This window comes from Opisthocomus hoazin, chromosome 8, assembly GCF_030867145.1.
Source record: "Opisthocomus hoazin isolate bOpiHoa1 chromosome 8, bOpiHoa1.hap1, whole genome shotgun sequence".
Classification (NCBI taxonomy): domain Eukaryota; kingdom Metazoa; phylum Chordata; class Aves; order Opisthocomiformes; family Opisthocomidae; genus Opisthocomus; species Opisthocomus hoazin.
Genome location: NC_134421.1, coordinates 27894183 through 27912827, shown reverse-complemented (window position 1 = coordinate 27912827; position 18645 = coordinate 27894183). Strand labels below are relative to the sequence as shown.

Genomic DNA, 18645 nt, shown 5'->3' with positions numbered 1-18645 from the left:
TGTACATGTTCTGACCCCTCAGTCTACAGCATAGAAGTAGGCTACACAATCTGTGGTATTTGAATGACTTCAGCAGAGTTCCTTTTAAGCATAATATTCTGCACTGAGTATTGCAATTTCAAGGCCCTGCTGAGAAAAATCTAATGTGCAGTGTGACCTTTGCGTGTGAATTCCAACTTGGATGTTACAGGGTGTTTTTGTGCAGATGACTTCTGACTTTATAATAATGGTATATCCACTCCTACAGTTCTTTCATAGGCATATCTCATGTTTGTTACAGATCTATTTCCACTAAGATAATATATAAATTTTCCAGCTAATGACGACTGGGATGAGGAGAATTAGAAGTAGGAGGTATAAAATACAGTTCTGTTAATGATAGTCATTACATTAAAAGATATATAAAAATAGCTACTTATTGTGCCTATGCATATATTATACCTCTTTCTCCTACTTACAAAAGGGATTTGTCTGATTTAGGATATAAATTCTTTTACTTTTTAAAATCTGTGTCACACCTTGCTAACTTGAGTGTTATGAGAGATGTCCCATAGTATGAAAGGGTGGTAATTGGCTTCAGTGGGACTTTTCTCTAAGTGAAAGAGGTAGACAAGTCTAGTATATAAAACAGCCTTTACCAGTATTGAAATTTATCTCCCTTTTGTTTGGAGTTTATTAAAAGCAACTGCAGGATATTCCATTGTCCAGTCTAAGAAAATAAATTTTTATACATAAGAAAATGGAGATAAATATTTTATCGCAGTATAAAGAGTTTATTTAAAAATACTCTTCATTTATTTCATACATTTTTAGGGCAGTATATGCATTTTGTATCTCATAATTCCATTTTATTTTTGCACTAAAGAGAGTTTATACATTTACCATGTTTCCCAGAAAAGATCAGATTTTTTCCAGGTAGTTTAAAATTAGGGGTCACTTTCCAGTTAATACAGTTGTAATTAGTACTTTGCAAAAATGTAAAAATTTTAATGTTATAGTTACAATTTTGAGTACCAGAATATAATGTTCTTTTTACTAGTTAATATTATGGTTTATGCATTTGCAAAATGACTACTGTCTCTTGAATCATCATAGAAGTGGAAATGGCATAGTATTTAATACACTATATATATGTCCAAATCAAAGGCTGTATTTGTTTCTAACTCACTGGGTGTTTGAGGTAGAGTTTCATGTTTCTATTGTTGATTTTTAATATGAGTAGTGCTGAGTTCCTAGAATTAGGTAACAGGTCTAAAAAGCAATATTTTAATACAGTGTTAGCAAAGAATTTATTTTAATTTCCTGTCACAGTTACTAGCCTCAACTTTTATGGCAGTTGCTGGGTTTGTTGGTAGTACTAGAATGACCTATTTTCTCTTGAGAGACCAGGCTGCTTCTTCATTGAGCTGCTTCTGAGCCTGAGCTTGTCGTCTGCATCCTCCCCCTGCTTCTCCAGTTGTCTCGACTGTAAGTCATTCAAGGCCTTGCAGGTAGTAAGGAGTCTAGAAGAGGGGGGGGCCCTCCCTACCTTACTGTGGCCCCTACTGAAATGCCAGTACTGACACAAAACTGTCAGTAACCCTTTGTTCATCTTTCACTGGTGTTGCCCTTCAAAGTTTCCTTTTAGCTTTCAGTAATATATTTCTATTATTAATGGCCTGTTATTGTGCTCAGAGTAATAGATACAAAAATCCCTTTCTCTGCAAAGAAGATTTTAATAAGAATATTTTAAATTAATTAATTAACTTAAGAAAAGGAGAACAAAATGAAACAGTGTGGCCAGCAGGAGTAGGGAGGTGATCGTGCCCCTGTACTCTTCCCTGGTGAGGCCACACCTCGAGTACCGTGTTCACTTTTGGGCCCCTCACTACAAGAAGCACACTGAGGTGCTGGAGCGTGTCCAAAGAGCAACGAGGCTGCTGAGGGGTCTAGAGCACAAGTCTTGTGAGGAGCGGCTGAGGGAATGGGGGTTGTAAACAACCAACGTCTGGAGAAGAGGAGGCTGAGGGGAGACCTTATCGCTCCCTACAGCTACCTGGAAGGAGGTTGTAGCCAGGTGGGTGTTGGTCTCTTCTCCCAGGTAACAAGTGATAGGATGAGAAGAGATGGCCTCAAGTTGTGCCGGGGGAGTTTTATATTGGATATTAGGAAAAATTGCTTCACCGAAAGCGTTGTCAAGTATTGGAACAAGCTGCCCAGGGAAAGTCACCATGCCTGGAGGTGTTTGAAAGATGTGTAGATGTGACGTTTAGGGAGATGATTTAGTGATGGACTTGGCAGTGTTAGGTTAACGGTTGGACTTGATGACCTTAAAGGTCTTTTCCAACTTAAATGATTCTATGAGTCTGTGATGAAACTGAGATCAAAAAATCAAAGATAAGAAGCGAAATGATTTTACATTTATAATGCTTTTTAGATCACAGCTCTTTGTAAGGGTAAAGATGCAGTTTGGCCATTTACCATACACTCTTAAGGATACATTGATTTTCTAGCAACTTCAAATACTAAAATAGGAATGATGGGACAGAGGATAATTAGGAACAAGGGGAAAGGGAATAATTTAGTCTTGTCTATTATAGCTTTTTTTTTTTTATCTGACCATCAATATGCAGGAACTACCCAAGCAAGGACGTGATTCCTATGGTTGTTATCTCTCAGGTATTGCGCTTTAAATTAAATAGCGGAAGAGCAGATCTTAGTGCCAGCCTTGCAGATTCAGCCATGCACAGGTTTTAGGTGCCATGTCATGTGACCCTTACCTGCTTGTCCTTGGTGAGAATCCCAAAGCATTCTTGGCTGACAGGTATATGATGAATACAGAGATTTTTCAATGTGCTTGGCAGTCCTTGCACAATTACCCCACACTGACAGCTGTGTTTGATCTTCAGTCAGTTGTGCTTTTTCTGTACAATTGGCACTCCTTTTATTTTTGCCTTAAGTATTCTCTAGCTGCCCAGGAGTAGTTCAAAATGGAACCTTCACATAGTCTTGCATTTCTTTTATTTTCATCTTTGGTTTTCTTTCGTGATCACAGAAAGAGATCATAGACACTCAAGTGCACTGGATGAGAAATACAAAAATGCAACTGAAGTTAGTTAATAAGTGTCTGAACTCCAGGTTTCTCATGCTTTGAAATTGAGGAAATGAAAAAAAAGATAAATAAAACCTTTAAAAAACAACTTCATGAATCAGTGGAAATTACCATCATAAATATCTAAACCATACACTGAAGTAGAGGGGCAAATTGGGGAATTATACTTCATAACTGTAGTGGAATTTGGAAATCAGGGATACAGACTGTGAGGATGGACAAGGATCACAGGAGGCACTAAGACATCCAGAAGGAATTGACTGAAATAGATGTTAATATCAAAATTATAGCAAATGAGTAGGAGATGTCACTGTTTTAAAGTATTTAAAAAAAAAAGGTAAGAATATAAAAAGGAAATTGAAGTTCTCTTAGGAGTACTTCTCCATTAACTGATTAAATTGCTACGTGCAGTATTCTACATGGGCTGATACTGATCACACGTCATAAATAAATGTAGATGCAGATGTTTTTATCCAGTGCATTTTTTAAGTGGTAAGAAACGAAGATATATTTAAGCATTTAGAATTGACAAGATTATATTGCAATGATAACTCACTGAATGGTACTATTACAAGATACTGATAATACTTACAACATTTTGAAATGTATTTCAAATTCTTAATATTAGCATTTTAGTATTATCATTTCAAATTGTAATACATTTCTATATTAAAGTAGACAGCAAAAAATGATAGGTGAAGTTCAATACAGAAACTAATTTCAGTCTTAATGGTAATTTTTAAAGGAAGTTTAAGGTATCTGTCACTGAAAACTACCATGTGAGTGGTTTCATACAGCACTAGCTGTGGGCGTACGATCAGCATAACTGTACTAAATTAGAATAAGCTCTCTTGAAGTTATGTTCTCATGCTGAAAAATTCAAGAGACTGCTGTTTCACAACATGTGAATAGTAAATTGCCTATGTAAAGATAACTTTTAGGAGTGAAATAAGCAATGCTTGTTTTTCTAAGCAGAATATGATTTCTTAAACAAAATATGAGTAGAGTGGGAACTCCAACCTGTGCACTAAAAGGATATTTCTGCCTTCTCTTTGCCACCTGCTATTTACCATCTGATGAACTTCATTACTAGGAAATAAAGCTCTTCTGTTGTTGTTATGATTATACTGGAAGATCTTAAAATCTTCAGAATGGAAAGATAAAATGCATTTCAGGAAAATTAGAATCCTCTGTTTTATAGCACTTTGCAATTTTTCGTAACTTATTTGTGTTACTTTGTTTTTAAAGAGCAGAGGAAGAATTTCAGAACAGACATTATGATCATCTATGCCATACCACAAAAGTGAAACAAAACCTTGATTATTTTTTTTTTTTCATAATTTATCCATTAACCGTTGGGATAGGCATTGTTTCATGACAAAGTTTGGATTATTTCTGTCAGGAAGAGTTTAATAAATACTGTTCAATACATTAGCTCAATAAGACTATCTTTTCCAGAAAGTAAACCAGAGACCATAACAAATTAGTTGTTATGTTGGGAACTGTATTTCAGAACAGTTGGGAATGTCAACAAAGTAAAAAGATGAGAGGTGTAAATGCAAATAACAGATAGATGAGAAGGATATACAAGAAATTGCAACACCACATGGAACCCTAGTTAGCTTATTTGTCTAGTAACAGTAAAACCTGTTGGTCCTGTTGTTTTGTAGAAACTATATAGTGCTGTAAAGCTGTGCAAAGCAAATTTTAAATGTTAACACACTAGATATTGTAGTATTCACTTAGAGATTAAGAGCTATGGAAGGCCTAATGTTAAAGATAGTGGAGAAGCTTGTCCCATTCTCTTGAACTTGCTTGGAAACCTCTGTGAACATCCAGAAGGATTAGCTAGTAAAATCCTTTCATCTTGCTTCCACAGCTGGATATTTTTTCTATATCTACCAAAAAAGGAAACATAAATAGAAAACATTCAGTGTTCTATATTTCAGAAATCCTGTTTCCTAGGTACACTTAATTGATTTGTTAGTTAAACAACTCTTTTTAAAAAATTCTTTGAAACACTGCTGAGCTGGTAAGAGTCTCAATGGATCTGCTAATAGGATGGTAACAACAAGGCTCACCTGAAGCTTTTCTCAGTACCCAGACTGAATTAATCATAATGAGGGAAGTTGTAGCTGATCTAATTATAAATACATAATATATTTGTTGTGATTTATACTTTTTTAGTACTCAGTATAATGTTTTCAGTGTACCAGATGTCCATATGTATTGCAATTTTTTTCATTTTGAAGTTGAGTAGGAAAGGAGAGAATCCTTTACAAACAAAGTTTTATTGCACGTACTCAATAATTAGACTTGAAGTTAATTAATGTTTTATAGCTTGTCATGAGGCACTTACAAATTCTTAGTGCATTCCTAGTGCTGAAACCGGTTGCGATGTGTTTTGTCAAATTTCATCTTTATATCCAAAGGCATTTTCTTTCTCCTGCTAATTATCCAGTATTAAAATCCTATTCTTAAATCATGGTCCTCGAACTGGTATTCATCCCCGAAGAGCCTCTGACATTTCTCAGGGCTAAAAGGAGAGCAAAGCGTGAGGTTGCCTGCAGAAGACCTGCTTAGTGTTACTCTCTAGAGATCAGCAAAGCCTGGGGACTACTGCTAGAAAACGGAGGGCTTTCGCTGTGGGGAGGAGGGTCGTATCCTTTATGACTTCCTATTCCCCTTTTTCTATGCCTAACTTTCATGAAGTGAATTCTACTTGCATGTATGTGTCTCAGACTGCTGGTAAATTTGAAGAGTCGTATTTCTGCTGTCCTTTTTTTAACCCCATTACATGATTTATCTTTAAATATGCCTGAGTCATCTTTTTATGCTAAAAAGCCAGGATCCTAGCCAATTTGTGGTTTTTTTTTGAAGAAAGTAGTAATTCTTATTCAGCATTCTAAAAAATCAGCTGATGAATGTGCTAATGAAAATTCAAAACATTGTAGGGTTTGTCTACATTTAAAACTGGGTATTATGAACATCCATAAAGTAATCCCCATACTTTAGTTTTCCCACATTTGCATTAGTGTTAGACATGAAGAATTGTGTTGTTATTCAAAATCTAAATGATACTGAAACAAACTGAGCACAGATTGTGATGCAAATGCTTCTCAGTGTTTTGAAGAAACAGCAAGAGCCTTTGCAGCTGCTCTTTTCTGGAAAACAAACATTCTGTCTCTCAGGGAAGCGTGGGCCTTCAGAACTGGAATAAACAAATGCACATTGTTCTGTGTGATGTTTAAAAGATGTTGATGATAGAAGAAGGACCCAATGCGAAGTGATACTGAAGTCCTGCTACGTCGAATGACTGCCTGGCTTACATCTTGTACTCATGGCATGGCATGGGGTGCCATGAGTATTTGCAAACTCTCGTCCCTTGGAACTTTTTTTAATGGATTTTCATAAAAGACACTCACTTAAAGTGTTTTGGAAAATTATCAGAAATTCAGCATAAACCAAAAACATTTTTTATGGGGAAAATACATTTTTTTGAAACTCTAGCATGGTTTCTGGTACTGGACTAGTAGAGTTAATTGTTTCTGCTACCATTAACTACTGTTCGTCTTGCTCAATACATTGTACCTTCTGTAAGTAAGAGAAAAACAGCCTATGAAAGCTGTGCCTATTTTTTTATCTATTTTGCAGAATGCCCAGAGGATGTGTGGGGATTTCCCATGTGTCAGTACTTGAAGGACAAGGGCTGGTGCTGTGGTCGCAATGCTAGAATGTCAGCGTGCTTGGTATGATTCCCCTTCTTTTCTTTTTCCTACTGAAAGCTTTAACCAGATGTTATAGGATTCATTGTTTTTGGCTTCTAATCCTAGAGCCATGACTTTAATCCAAGACTCTACAGAATAACATCATTAATGTTGTAAGCATGATGAATTATATCTAAAAAAAATAGACCTTCCAGCTTTATATATTTTATACTTGCTGAAGGCATGAAAAAAATGAGTATTGACAGAAATATATTTTAAGAGTGGACAAAAAGGCTAAACCTTTGTTGAAACCTAAACAAGGTAACCCCTCAGGGTAACAGTTCCTGGCCAAGGACTTAGGGGGGAACAAGGTAATTGTAGAAGGATTGCAATCAGTAACTCCCCCAACGCCTTCATGATTCATAACATTGAATGTTCTGACTGTTTAAAACCTAAACAAACCTGTTCCAAAAACTAGAAGAGCTTTAAAATCCATGTGGCTTAAGAGACTGGAAACATCTTTTTAGCATTGCACCAAGAGATTAAGTGCTTTTAAAGACCTAACCTCGTCAATGATGAACTGTTGTCTGATTTGAAAAAACAGGTAGGTACTGAAAATTTCAACCATTTTTTCAGTTAGAAGACCACTATTCTTTTCCTCTAATAATTTTTAATCTCTGGTATCAAGATGGGTCACGTCACATTCTGGCTAGCTTCTGCTGTGAGCTCTGTACCTCCGTTACAGAGAACAGTGTGGACTAAAGACTCAGTACAGGCTAACATATCAAGGTTATGTAAACTTGAACTAACGTGGTAATTAAATGCTATCAGGAGAAGGTATAGGAGGACAGTTGTTTAGTATTTGTAAGGCTTAAATATGTTACGCTTGGCAAGGTACAAGAAAAAAATTGTTCCTTTTAGAAATGTTGCTGTAAAACTTACCACAAAAAGTGCTTTAAAAGGGATTTGCCTTTTCTCTTTTTCCTGTCAGTGTCATGCAATACAAATTCTTCCTCATCTGACACATTGGCTATTTCCATTCCCATTCCATTTCTTTTGGATAGCAAAAGTTTGGGCTGTTTTTCAGCAATGATAGGAAGATAAATTTTGTAAGTAAATGGCCCCCAAGAGACAGTACTGATCGTGCCATATATATCTATTTTAGATTTTGCAGAAATCACAGAAATTTGGCAGTTAAAAACTCTTTTTGTTTAAACATTCACAAAAGGCAAAGAGTTCTCCTGTGTCACTAGATACTTGTACTGTTACTATGTTGGTAATTCATGCGTTTTTCACGACTAGAATTTTCCTTGCCTTCTAGGAGGTGCAAGGGAGACAGCGCAGTGCAGCTAGACACCCATCTTCCTAGGGGTAATGGCTGGCTAGGAGAAGCCGAGTCTGCTGAGAAATGACGCTTAGCGTTATTGCTGATGGTCATTGTTACATGCCATTCAATTGGTCAAAGTGCCAGGGGCCAAAGGTTCTGGATGAGAGTGTCAGTTTCAGACCCTTACAATACGTGTTAGAACTCACATCCATCTTCTAAGCAGCAGCAAATACACGCTGATATGAGAGCTATAGTTTATGCAGCAGAAATCAAACCTGATAGTCGGCCAAAGCCATGAACGGAGGAACTGCAACAACTTGGAATGTGTTTGAAGAACAGTCTGAAAGACTTCCTATCCTAGAAGGAGAAGGGGGTGATTCACAGACAAGCAGTCTTATTTACTGTAGTGGTGTTTGGGGACTAAAGGTGACGATGACCCATAAGTCGTGAGGCATTTTTGGTTTACTATCTGATTTGTTGTAGTGTCAGAGAATTTACTGAATTTTTGTCTTAATTTCTATCTACTATGATCTTTAATACTCGGTTGAAATTTTTATAGGCACAGTATCTTTTCAACTGTGAAAAAATATTACACACTTCTAATTATTTATTATTCTTTGTCACTATGGATCATAAAATTCAAGTACTGTCACACCTGCATCAGGGTTTATGGTCTGAAGAATCTAGTGAAAGATAATGCACAGCACCTTAAACTGCAGTCCCTCTGAAGTTTTTATTTTATTTCACTTTACATATGGAAGTTGAATTTATCTGAGTACTAGGGACTAAAAGTGTTTAAAGGCATTGTACAGTGAACTAATACCTGCTTCAAAATAGTTGCATGTGCAAAGTGAATTTCTTGTATTTCAATAGGAACAGACTCAAGAAAAATGCATTTCTTTTTAGCATTTTCACAGAAAGTAATCCTCTGATACTCTTTTACGATACTAAGAAAACAAACAAATTTTGCACCCACCTATTTCCATACAGTTCGTTGTCGTTGCTTCTCCTATAAATAAACCAAAATAACAGAAGTGAGCTGATTATGAGTCCCTAAAAGTATTAACACTTTTAAGTGTGCAAGCTCGTGTTATGTCACACCATTAATCTTTCAACATGTCATCTCCTCTGACTTTTATACAATGTGTTTATAAAATGTTCTGATAAAGAATAAACATACCAGCAATTTAATTCCTTCACTCTTAAAGGCTTCGGAGCGAGTTGCAGTTGGCCAAATGGTAAGTAATAGTGTTTATTTTAGCCATTCTAAGATAAAATATGTTTCACCCCCCTTGAATGCGCTTAATCTGTGACCTTGTATTGAACTTCTGCATTTCTGGAATCTAATATACTAGCACACACTATATCAAATCATGATAAATAGCAAGTGTCATCATGAAGTCACATTTTTATTGCTGTGATTGTACTTAGTGAATATGTTTTCTTTTGACAATTGGAGTCTGGAAGAAAAGGACAGCTTAAAATTTAAGACATTAAACTACCCATCTTAACTTCTTCCGCTATCTTTCAGCTAGTACATAAATTAAGTACAAATGTCCTTCTGATATCCCTGGTTTGGATCACTCTGTCCCAGTGTTTTATCAACTAATGTAAAAATAGCAATTGTTATGACAAAAGCTTGAACCTGTTAGAAACATCATTCTCATTTTTAATCCTTGTATATTTTTTTCCCTGTGAATACTTTGAATTATTGTTGGTCAAATTATCCTTTTGAAGATGGTGCACCAACTGTGCAAATATTTAAAAGGCAAGACTGAGAGACCTCTTCTTTCCATGTGTAAGCCTTCTGACCCCAGTAGTCTTTTTGCTGTAAATGCATTTTGCCGTGAATTTTTAAATGGCAAGCGTTAACTATTTTTATGCAAACAGATCTTTCATACAGAAAGATATGAAGTTTTCAGTATATTCTGTTTTTATGAGTATGGTACTTTCTGCATGGTTCAGACTACAGTGTATGGTGATTCAGCTAGAGAATTACTCCTTTTGTCTTTAAAACGGTTTAGGGAAATTGTTATATTTATTTTGTGTAGTAGAATTTGGATCACGATCAGTACATTTTTCCTCTCTTCTTTTTCCTTCTGCCAACCTTTGAACTTTAACTTCAGAGTTTGGGTTTCTTTGTTTTTTCTTGCATTCATGGTTATGTTAGAATCTGACCCAAAAACGTAATTTTAACTGGATGCAAGAACATTAGTAAATTGTCCTCTTAAACCTGTTATGACTGATTGTAAAGAATACAGGCCAATAAGTCGTTAAGGAAGCCAATACTGTTTTTGTTACTCTGATCTTAATTTCCATGCCAATTTTAAATCTTTGATGTTGTAAAATTTTTTGCAGCTGCCTACAGAATCGTTGTTTTATCGAGCTGTTCTTCAGGTTATTATAGAAGAAATTTATGGTGTCACCAAAAGGTACGAAGCTCTGAATTCACAGAATACGAACCAAAGGTCTTATCCTCTTCCACCTCTATTCTGTAGAGAAAGTGTTTCTTAGAAAACAGATGAGTGGAAGTATTAGTTTTATCAGAATATATATACATATTGGTATTATAATGCAGGATAGTTTTGTTCATCCTAAATCCACATCACAAGTGTATTGCCCTTCCTTTACCCATAGCTGAAGTAGGTCCTCTTTAGTACTGGATATGTGGGTAAAACATATCTTCACCAGAGAAATGACAGCAAATTCACTAAAAAGTCAACACAGTCCTGGGCTGCCCTGTTATGCAGAGGTTCTGGCAGCTTTAATACTGCAGAAGACAAAAAAACACTTCCATTTCTCCTGAGAAAAACTGCTGAAAGCTCACTGGCCACCATGGCTGAGCTACTTACTGTCTATGCCTACACTGGCATGTACTGTGCCCTTGTAGGGTCGGATTTGGAGAGCTGGTGCTGAGGACATGAGATCTGCACTATACTCTCTTCTGGAGTAACTGGGTTAGATTTTATTTAGTTCTGTGGGATATATGCCTGTTAGCACTTGGAGCATATCCAGAATCACACCTTCCAGTTTAGTTTAATTTGAAAATTACTCGTATTTTGAGCTCTGATCCTATTCCACAATGTGAAGCAAGGCAGGAGAGGCGGGGGAAACCAGAATTATACTCCAGATCTAAAATGAGTGCTAGTGCAGATACCCCCAAATCTTTTGCTAAACGTGGAACCAGACAGCTTACCCTTTAGAAGGTCAATCTCCTGAAAGAAGAAATGCTTGTTTATTTTAAAATTACGTAAAATATCACATGTAAAATCATGGCTACGAAATTGTAAAGAAAAGGTGTGAGATAGATGGTAATATGTTTCATTTGTTAAAGGAAGTATAATTTAGAGTAAGTAATTAAGATTATACTTTTGAAATAAAAGCAATGGCTACCTTGCATAGACTACCCTTCCCCACTTCTATTGCTGAGCATGACGTTATACGGAGTGGAATATCCCTATGGTCCATTCAGGTCATCTGTCCCGGCCGTGTCCCCCCACACTTCTTGAGCACCCCCAACCTATTCCCTGGGGAGCAGAGGGGGAAACAGAGGAGACCTCGATGCTGAGCAATCACTGTCTGGCAATAGTTGAAACACTGGTGTGTTACCAGCGCTGTTTAGTTACCAATCCAAAGCACAGCACTGTATGGGCTGCTGTGAAGTTAGCTCCATCCCAGCCAGACCCAGACAATATCTTTCTCCTGGTAGCTTGTGGTTAGGAGGCAGATGCCTGTCTTTCAAAGAGTGACATGGCAGCATAATCATTAACTGGTTTTCAGACAGCATCAGCCCAAATATTTAGATGTGTCTGAATGTTAAATATGACAACAGTAATGATTCTCAATGATTCTCAGTGAGTGAAGGTCCTTGCCAGCTAAACAGCATTAGAACTGCCACTAACTGAAGTCTTTCTGTTGTCCTCAGTAGATGTTAATTCTGATCTTTAAATAAGAAGAAAGTGAATTTACTAAGAATAAAGACAGGGAAAAGTTTTAAGTGAAGATGTTTCTATTCAGTATTTCACTGCGGGGAGGGAATGTATTTCTTCTTAAGCAATTTAGTAGCTAAAAATTCTGTAGCTGAAAATGTAACACCTGCGCTGCACAGCTGGAAGAGGAATTACGTTAGGACACAAGAAAGCAAATTCAGACTAACAAAAATTTTGCATGTTGTTTCTTAAGGATATTTTAAACACAGAGAAGAGAACAAGTGTAAGTGGCCTGTTAGGTTTCAGTCTTCCTGTACGGTTTTTAAGTTTTTGTGCATTATTTTAACGTGTTTTCTGAAACAACCCACATTTTTGGCTGGCTTCAAAAGTAGACTATTGAGTTGTAAACAGGAGAAAATTCTGGCATCACTTAGTGAAATAAAAATTGCAAGGATAAGAACACAAGGTAACAGGCAAAAGTGAAATTTTACTCCAGCTTGGCATTTGCTCAGTCCTGTGGTTGATGGTAAATGAATTACAGCAGCATTATAGTAAATAATAGGAGTATTATAGAAGTATGGAAAGAAATATCTGTCAACGGAAATAAGAATTTTTTCATTCATATAGGGAAATAAAAGTATTAGTGGAGAAATTAAAAAGAAACCTTCAACTCTCAGATTTTTAGGTAAAATAATAACCGTGCTATAACCACAGTACAATTGTACAGTTGGTGTATCTAGAAGTTTCTTTGTATTAGCTAGCTTGTTTTGTTTTAAGTAGAAGGGTGGAAAAAGGAATATTGTTACAACTGGCAGTAGTAGGTGTCCAACTAATTTATTTCTCCTGAATTAAAAATTCAATTAAAAAGTAATTTAAAATGTGTAACTTTCTGTTGTTGGAAGTATAAAAGCATGCATCTCAATGCTGTATTTGCAGTGATCGACATGTTGGAAAAACTTACTCCAAATCATCCTCCTTCATAGATTATGTCAGAAAGTCTCTGAAAAAGCTGGAACTGGATGATTCAAAGGTGAGTCACTGAAGAGAGACTGCATGAAATTTTTATATCCATGTAAGTTCTTGAAGTCACCACCACAATGCAATGTTTAAGCCATTGAGTTGATTGAGTTTGTGTATTGCTGTATAAATATAAAGCATTCTCATTTTTATTAATAGACCCAATTCATACTTACTTTATCTATTCCAGAAATATACATATCAAAGTTGGTTTTTTTTCCTGTTTTTTTGGAAATAGACTTCCATATATAAATTCTTTAAAATATTTTGTTTTAATATTATTCTAATGACTTTATATAAAACCAATCCTTTTTTATACATGGTGCTCATGATCAGATTTTTTTTTAGCCTTTCCAGTATTTCTGAAGTTAATTCTACAAATCTCCTTTGAGTCAAAAAAATGTAATACATATTCTGTATTATATGTGCTGTCATATTTAGAGGTACATATACTTTTCGGATGCTGAGTGAAGCAGTCATGAAGCACTTCTTGCCTGTGCTGATACTATATATCCTGATAAAAGCAAGTCTTGCACTGTGTTAAATCCAGCTGAAATACTATCCTATACAAACATGTTACTTTTCCATCTGTACTTAAGTTTAAACTGAAAGTGATCCAAAAAAACATGAATAATGAATCACATAGTAAACACTTTGACCCCTTTTTATTTTCTTTTTTTTTTTTTTTTTTACTGCAGCAATATTATCTTGATCCCTTTGGACTCCTTTTGAAACTGAAAAGTGTAACATTATAGCAAGATAGGCAATTCTGTCCATGCAGTATGTTTCTCTTACAATTTAGTTCCCAAAGTCTTCCCGATTTATTTTAGCCTTCAGACAGTCTCCTTAAGTAGCCTTTGAAGAGCTTTGAAGGCCTAATACTTTTTTTTTCCTCAAATTAATAAATGTTGAAGATAAATGCTAAGATGTTTAAATAACTTTCTGAGATAGAGAAAAAGAAGTAAATACAAAATTGAGATATAAGCTTATAAAATCTTCCAGAGATTTTTTAATGTTCTTGAATGTCTTGTCTTAATACTACAATTGCTAAATTGGTCAACAGATGGCAACATAGCATTAGGCATGGAATATGATTGTGTGAAGATCACAACTACTGTGTGAGAACAAGTTGTGCAATGGAGACACTAGAGAGTATTAGGCTGATTATTAAAAATGTAGTACAAATCAAAGAAAAAAAAGGAGTGGCAAGAGTGTAAAATATTTAAGGTAAATGTGGTAGTAGTCTGTAGTAAAGCAATGCTTAAAATCTGTAGTCAAAATGTCAAATCACTTAAAATTTGCTAGGCACATCAAACCATGAACTAGGAGAAGAATTCAAAACTAAATAAACAAGTAAATGCAAATGACATTGGAATCATGCTTACAACATTAAGAAAAAGACTTATGCCTGAGGTTCACTGTGTTTTAAAAGGATTATATTTAATTCTGTTTGCAAATTGAGTTACCTGTTTGCTTTTCTGTGTAAACAGGCACTAACATCATCCAGTTACCCCAGCGGAAGGTAACTACTAAAATGGTGTCTTCCTCAGTATGTGTACAATCACCCAAAAGCAACAGTGGATTGTTTTATGCAATAATCAGTTTACTAAATCATTGATTAAACTCTGCTGCTAGAGAGTTATAGATTATTTTCTTTAAAATCAGTAAGCACAGAAACTTTGTGTCAATATGTCTGATTTTAGATGCGACGCCGTTTGCTAGAAAGGGTCTGGACAAATGCAGGTTTCCTCAAGAGAAGGATGTCTGTCAACACTACTTCAAGCTGCACATGTTTGTGTGGTTGCTAAGGACCTGATTCAAGGAAATGCTCGTTTTCGCTTATATTTGTCCTCGGTTTTATGTGCAGCTGGGTGCATACTGAAGACTGAATTTTATGTTGATCTAAACAATACTATTTTTTGTATCCCAGCTATGTTGAATTTTGCAGCAGCACAAACCCATGCTATTTTGATACTACTGAGAGAAAAGTTGTTATTGCTCCCTCAACAGTGGTTCTGGTCAGTGGTTCTGACACTGCAGTTTTCATGGTGGAGTCAGCACTATATCTGCACAATATTGGACAATGTGTTAAATTTCTCTCTTCAGAAAAAAAATACTTACATAGCTAAAAATGTGATGAAGCCTAAACATTTGCTCTCAAAGACAACAAAAATCAGAGAGAAATTTATGCAGAATTTGTTTTCTAGCTCTGTTTTTAAAAACAAACAAAAGAGCAGCTGTATTGCATAGACCAAATGTCTACTCTGTCTCCGGCAGTGGCCAAAAACTGATGCCTTGGGAAGAATGCAAGGCAAGAGTAAGCATATATGAAGGATACTTCCAGAATAATCCAAAATGTGCCTGTCATTCACAAAAAAAAGGAGGCAATCATTGTCCTCATGGATAAATTTATTTAGGTGATGTTAAAAAAACAGCTAACACTTAGTAACACTGTGTAGTACGAACAGAACTGTGAGAAAATATTGCTTGCATACGAGTCTATTTTACATCTACAAAAACATTTTATGAAAAATTTGTCAAAAATCTGTGAGTCTCAGGTTTTACCATGCTTATCAGAACATTGAAGAGAGTTTAATCTCTGCATGGAAATAAATGTACTAGGAAGTAGAAGGGAAGTGGCACTGAGTTTTTAGGAGTCACTGGCAGGGTTTGATAGCCTGGCATGTATGGTAAAGTCATGGATGTTTTTGATCACGGTGGCTGAATCTGAACTGTGGGACATAAACATCCTGCCAAACTCGTGGTTCATGATGAGCATCACAGCTGCTTGCTTTATACACACCAATGCCTCTGTTTCTGATCAAGGGATAGCCCTGGTGCAATCCTCTTTCCAGTCTGGACAAGTGTGGAGGCAGGATAAAGAGAGCAAGTGTGTAAGACACCTAAACCAGATACCTAAATCCAGCTGGCGGCTGGTCACGAGTGGTGTTCCCCAGGGCTCAGTTTTGGGTCCAGTCTTGTTTACAGTCTTTATCAATGATCTGGATGAGGGGATTGAGTGCTCCCTCAATAAGTTTGCAGATGACACCAAGTTGGGTGGGAGTGTCGGTCTGCTTGAGGGTAGGAAGGCTCTGCAGAGGGAGGTGGCCAGATTGGATCAATGGGCCCAGGCCAACTGTAAGAGGTTCAACAAGGCCAAGTGCCAGGTCCTGCATTTTGGTCACAGCAACCCCATGCAACGCTACAGGCTTGGGGAAGAGTGGCTGGAAAGCTGCCCAGCGGAAAAGGATCTTGGGGTGCTGGTCGACAGCCGGCTGAACTTGAGCCAGCAGTGTGCCCAGGTGTCCAAGAAGGCCAACGGCATCCTGGCTTGTATCAGGAACAGTGTGGCCAGCAGGGGTAGGGAGGTGATCGTGCCCCTGTACTCTTCCCTGGTGAGGCCGCACCTCGAGTCCTGTGTTCAGTTTTGGGCCCCTCACTACAAGAAGGACATTGAGGTGCTGAAGCGTGTCCAGAGAAGGGCAACGAGGCTGGTGAAGGGTCTAGAGAACAAATCTTACGAAGAATGGCTGAGGGAACAGGGGCTGTTTAGTCTGGAGAAGAGAAGGCTGAGGGGAGACCTTATTGCTCTGTACAACTACCTGAAAGGAGGTTGTATTGAGGCAGGTGTTGCTCTCTTCTCCCAACTAACTAGCTATAGGACGAGAGGAAACAGCCTCAAGTTGCGTCAGGGGAGGTTTAGATTGGATATTAGAAAAAATTTCTTTACTGAAGGAGTGGTCAGGCATTGGAACAGGCTGCCCAGGGAAGTGGTTGAGTCACCGTCCCTGGAGGTGTCAGAAAACGTGTAGATGTGGCACTTCAGGACATGGTTTAGCAGGCATAGTGGTGTTGGGCTGACGGTTGGACTTGATGATCTTAGAGGTCTTTTCCAACCTTAATGATTCTATAATTCTATGATAAAGTGCCTTCATAGTCACTTATGTAAGTGTATGCCTTTTGCTAAATATAGAACTGATGAAGACTCTGTATCAGGTGTAAATATCCAAACAGTAAGCCAATTTTTGCTATTGTTTTTCAGTAATCTTTACTGTTTTTTAATCCTGCCAATTCTTCATGTGAACAAACCTCTCTGCCTCTTTCATTTTTGAAATAGATGTGAAGATCTTTGCTTATTTGAAATACGAACCATACTGTTTATGAAAAGATTGTCAATCAGAAGTGAGTTAGAGTGAGGCAAAATATTAAAATAGTTTTTCTACAAAGAAAAAAGCATTTGTCAATCACCTAGGGCCCTTCGCTGTTATAAGTTACTGTTCAGGATCTGAAGTTTCCTATTACCTTAGGCAAAATAATTTCCTCCACCGTGTTTCTTTTCAGTGTGGAAGAGCCTGTCAAGTCCAGATTAAACACTGAGATGCAAATGAACTATTTTTTCTACCTTTTGGTACAGGACCGTTCCTTTCACACATCTGTCCACCTCAGTAGTAAAATGGAGATATACACCATGACTACTGAATCTGTCTGACAAAATATTCTCATTTTGTGTGGGCAGAGAGGTGTCCTTTAGTGTGAGCTTGATGCTGCCCAAGTACCGTTATGTTGCTTCTAGCTTCAGAACTAATGGAATTGCTTTGTGGGCCGTGGATCCCTGCACAGACTTTCAGTTACTGGTGCGGATATTCCAGAGCAGTATTTTATTCCTGGTTGTTTTCTTTGTCATAGCTCACTCTGTTCCTATACACTCCCTGTTGAATGGGCAGAGCATTCAGTGTCACGTAGATATGGGAGAAATTCTTTCTATCAGAAAATTTCTTTTCCCTTTTATTCACTGCTTTATCTAATGTAACATGACTGTGGGACTCTCACTTGAGACAACGAAGCGTTCAACCCTTTTCTTTCTCCTAGAGGAGCTGGCCACTTTTATGCTTGTTAGCATTGCTCCTTTCAAACAGCAAGAGCAATCGCTCCTTGCTCTTCAGCAAAATGTGTTTCAGCTCTGCTTGTAGCTGCCTTGCAGATGGATTTGAAATGAAGCCTCTTTATTAATGCATTTGGTTGCTGCTTAAGACAGTAAGTGCTACAAATGGCACTGCCACAGCAAGAAGTCTTTGTAGAAGTATTTATGTATTTCTAGAGTCTTTGGGGAAAATAAAAAAAAAAAAAAAGGAAAAAAACCCTTTCTTAAATTGCTTGGTGTCCTGGACTTACTGGGGTAGATTAGCAAAGAGTCTTTCATAGGGCATGACTTTGAGGTGATTAAAGGGAGAAAGTGCTTACAAGGTCAAGGCCTGGCTGTGTGTCTGGCAGACCTGGGGAATCTGTGACCCAGCTAGGATATGTTTCTGCTGGTAAATGAGAGCCTCAGCGGGTGGAGCTGTTTAACAAGGAGAAGCTGGCCAGGATTCCTGCAGCCTGGGAGTAAGGAGAGAATGGTATTTAATGCCACGCCCGATTGCAGGAAGCGATACAGGACTGGAAACACTCCTGACACATCCGCAAGGAAAAGCTATTAGTCCCTTTGATTTCATCTCCTGCTATATTCACACTGTAGTTTCTGCTATGGGCTAATAGCCTGTAAGATAGTCACTTTGTCTTAGTCAAAAGACTTCA

At 37.2% G+C, this 18645-nt stretch overlaps 1 protein-coding gene across 4 annotated transcripts in view; it reads left to right on the top strand.

The window, feature by feature from the left end:
- METTL25 (methyltransferase like 25) overlaps window positions 1–18645 on the top strand; it is an 87307-nt gene that overhangs the window by 32286 nt on the left and 36376 nt on the right. For 2 of the 4 annotated variants that reach the window (XR_012764774.1, XM_075428346.1), the window contains exons 6-9: window positions 6746–6840; window positions 9334–9363; window positions 10484–10557; window positions 12991–13084. Coding sequence is in view for 3 of the 4 variants with exons in the window: in XM_075428346.1 (XP_075284461.1) it covers window positions 6746–6840; window positions 9334–9363; window positions 10484–10557; window positions 12991–13084 (293 nt within the window). In the remaining variant the exon portion in view is untranslated. The remainder of the gene's footprint in view (window positions 1–6745; window positions 6841–9333; window positions 9364–10483; window positions 10558–12990; window positions 13085–18645) is intronic. The other 2 variants (XM_075428344.1, XM_075428345.1) reach the window with 2 other exon arrangements.